The 2363-nt window shown below is 39.7% G+C and overlaps 1 protein-coding gene across 1 annotated transcript; it reads right to left on the bottom strand.

Moving 5' to 3' along the window:
• Nucleotides 1-962: 962 nt before the first annotated feature.
• On the bottom strand, nucleotides 963-1880 carry LOC147440703 (uncharacterized). The gene is made up of 2 exons (XM_086483331.1): nucleotides 1700-1880; nucleotides 963-1516 (listed from the first exon to the last, which is right to left on the bottom strand). Exons 1-2 carry the CDS (start codon nucleotides 1878-1880, stop codon nucleotides 963-965), a joined length of 735 nt encoding a protein of 244 aa, XP_086339457.1.
• Nucleotides 1881-2363: the final 483 nt, after the last annotated feature.

Genomic DNA, 2363 nt, shown 5'->3' with positions numbered 1-2363 from the left:
TGCCAATTGTATAGCACTTTAGGGCATTGGGTAGATGATCATGGTCATTGTCTACCTGTATTATTGTATGTCTATATACATTGTCACCCCAGCTTAAAGGCACATTGTCCTTTAAGTGGGAGGTTGTTGGGGTGGTAAATCCCAATGTGCCGCGCATGAGTGTTGGGCGCCAAAGACTACCGGGAACTAACACTAACCATTCATTCTACATAAAAGAATAAGGACTCATAACCCTAACACTATTGTGTTTGGAGTCCACCCAAACTTGTGTTTCATCTCTTCTCCTCTCTTCTCCATTGCTGCACACACACACGCTCTCGCACGCGCACTTCACACCCCTTGTGGGACTATTCCATTGTCACATGGAACCATCCTCCCAACTCCCAGACATGCACAAAAATTTTCTGTTTTGCTCCCTACAGCTAGCAACCTTGGCGGAACCATATCCGGGATGATTCCGACCACCAAATGGGACGCTGTAAAGCACGGCTCGGAGATCATTACTTTGGCTATCTCCAAGACTTTCTGATTACATCATTTCTAATTAAATCCACCAAGTCAACCCACTTGCCTTTTCTCACATGCATCCGCAACCACTTTCTAAGTAGGGGACCACCCACTTCGAGTGCATGTAACTCATGGTGTATGAGTCCGATTTACAAGCTATCAAGCACGATAAAAAATGCTCATTAAAAAACATCTCTTGAAAGCTCAACCAACCAAAACTCCAACAAGCAACTTAGCGAAACCAAGCCTTTGTACATGAATTTTTACAAGGGAACTTTCGAGACTCAAAGCACTATGTATACACGTATACTTGGGGCTAGTCAACAAGTTATTTAGCATCACTTATTGGCTTTATGCCCATCCAAAAAATTTCTGACATAACTTGCCAACCTCCCCCCCCCCCCATTTTTCGTGCTTGATCATTCAAGACAAGCAGAGGTCCCTAGGGTGAACAACTATTGTAGCTCATCCCCTGAAACCTCACACACATCTGTAGAAATTTCCACATTTTTCTCTTCCATTGATAGCATGTCATCAGTAACTATTGTTATCAAACGTTCCAAATACTTCTTCAATCTATAACCATTGACCCAATATTTGTGCTTCACTCCATTTAAATCATCCAACTGATAAGTCCCATTAACAAACTTGTTCACAACAGCAAAAGGACCTTTCCATTTATTCTTAAACTTCTTTTGAAACGTATTGTCCAATTTACTATTGTAATGCAAAACAAGATCACCCTTTTCAATTCCTTTGTCCTTCACGCATTCATTAGCCTTCATTTGAGCCTTCTTAGATACCTCCTCATAGTAATCCAAAGCTAAGGTTCTGTCCAATTGCAAGCATTGTATACTCAACAGCCTCTTCTGCCAAACAGCCGTCTCTTCATGCTCAAATGACAAAATCTTAAGTGCAGGAATCTCAACTTCAATAGGCAACACAGCCTCCTTACCATAAACCAAGCGATACGCTGAAAAACCTGTACTTGTCTTCATAGAAATCCTATCTGCCCACAAAGCACAAGGCAACTCAGCATCCTAAGTTTTACTATGAGTTTGAGTCATCTTTGTGAGAATTTTGACCAACTCCCCATTCAATCTCTCATTGAGACCGTTGCATTGAGGATAATAAGGAGTGATGTACATGTGCTCTATATTGAGTTTCTTGCATAGAAAATCAAATATTTCACCTTTAAATCCTGGTCCTTTGTCAAATAATAGCTCCAATGGGACACCAAACTTGCAGCATTTATGCTCATAAACAAATTTTCCCATTTCCTTACTAGTAATTTTCTTAACAGCTTTGTCTTCTGCCCAACATGATAGATAATCCACAAGCGTCAAGATATAATAATTTCTCTTACTAGTCATAGATAACAGCCCAACAGCATCAAGGTCCCATTTTTCAAACACATCAAACGCCCAAATTGTTTTAACTTAACTCGGGTTTCAAGACTCTCTTCCCCATTCTTTTACAAGATAGACAAGATCTACACCAGTGATTCACATCTTGTTGAATACTTGGTCAAACATATCCTTCTTGTAAGATTTTATGGAGCATAATCTTCATGGCAAAATGGCCTCCACAAGCCCTTCATGATTTTCTTCCAAAATTTTATAAATCTCCTCTTCCCAATGTACATGACGCAACACTAAATCACTCCCCCTCATATAAAGTACATCATTAAGCATCTTGTACTTCCTGGCTTTTCTCATAAAAGCATATTTCTTTGATGATGCTAGATCTATAGGCAAATCACCAGTCAATAATAAATCCACTTCTTTTGACATCATTTCCCTTCCATGATATAAAGGAGCATCAGCTTTCAATATGAACACACAAGTAATCACTTC

This window comes from Adiantum capillus-veneris, chromosome 15 (genome assembly GCF_014529385.1).
Source record: "Adiantum capillus-veneris isolate H3 chromosome 15, ASM1452938v2, whole genome shotgun sequence".
Classification (NCBI taxonomy): Eukaryota; Viridiplantae; Streptophyta; class Polypodiopsida; order Polypodiales; family Pteridaceae; genus Adiantum; species Adiantum capillus-veneris.
Note: the sequence above shows the minus strand (reverse complement) of the source record. Positions and strands in the feature narration are given on the sequence as shown.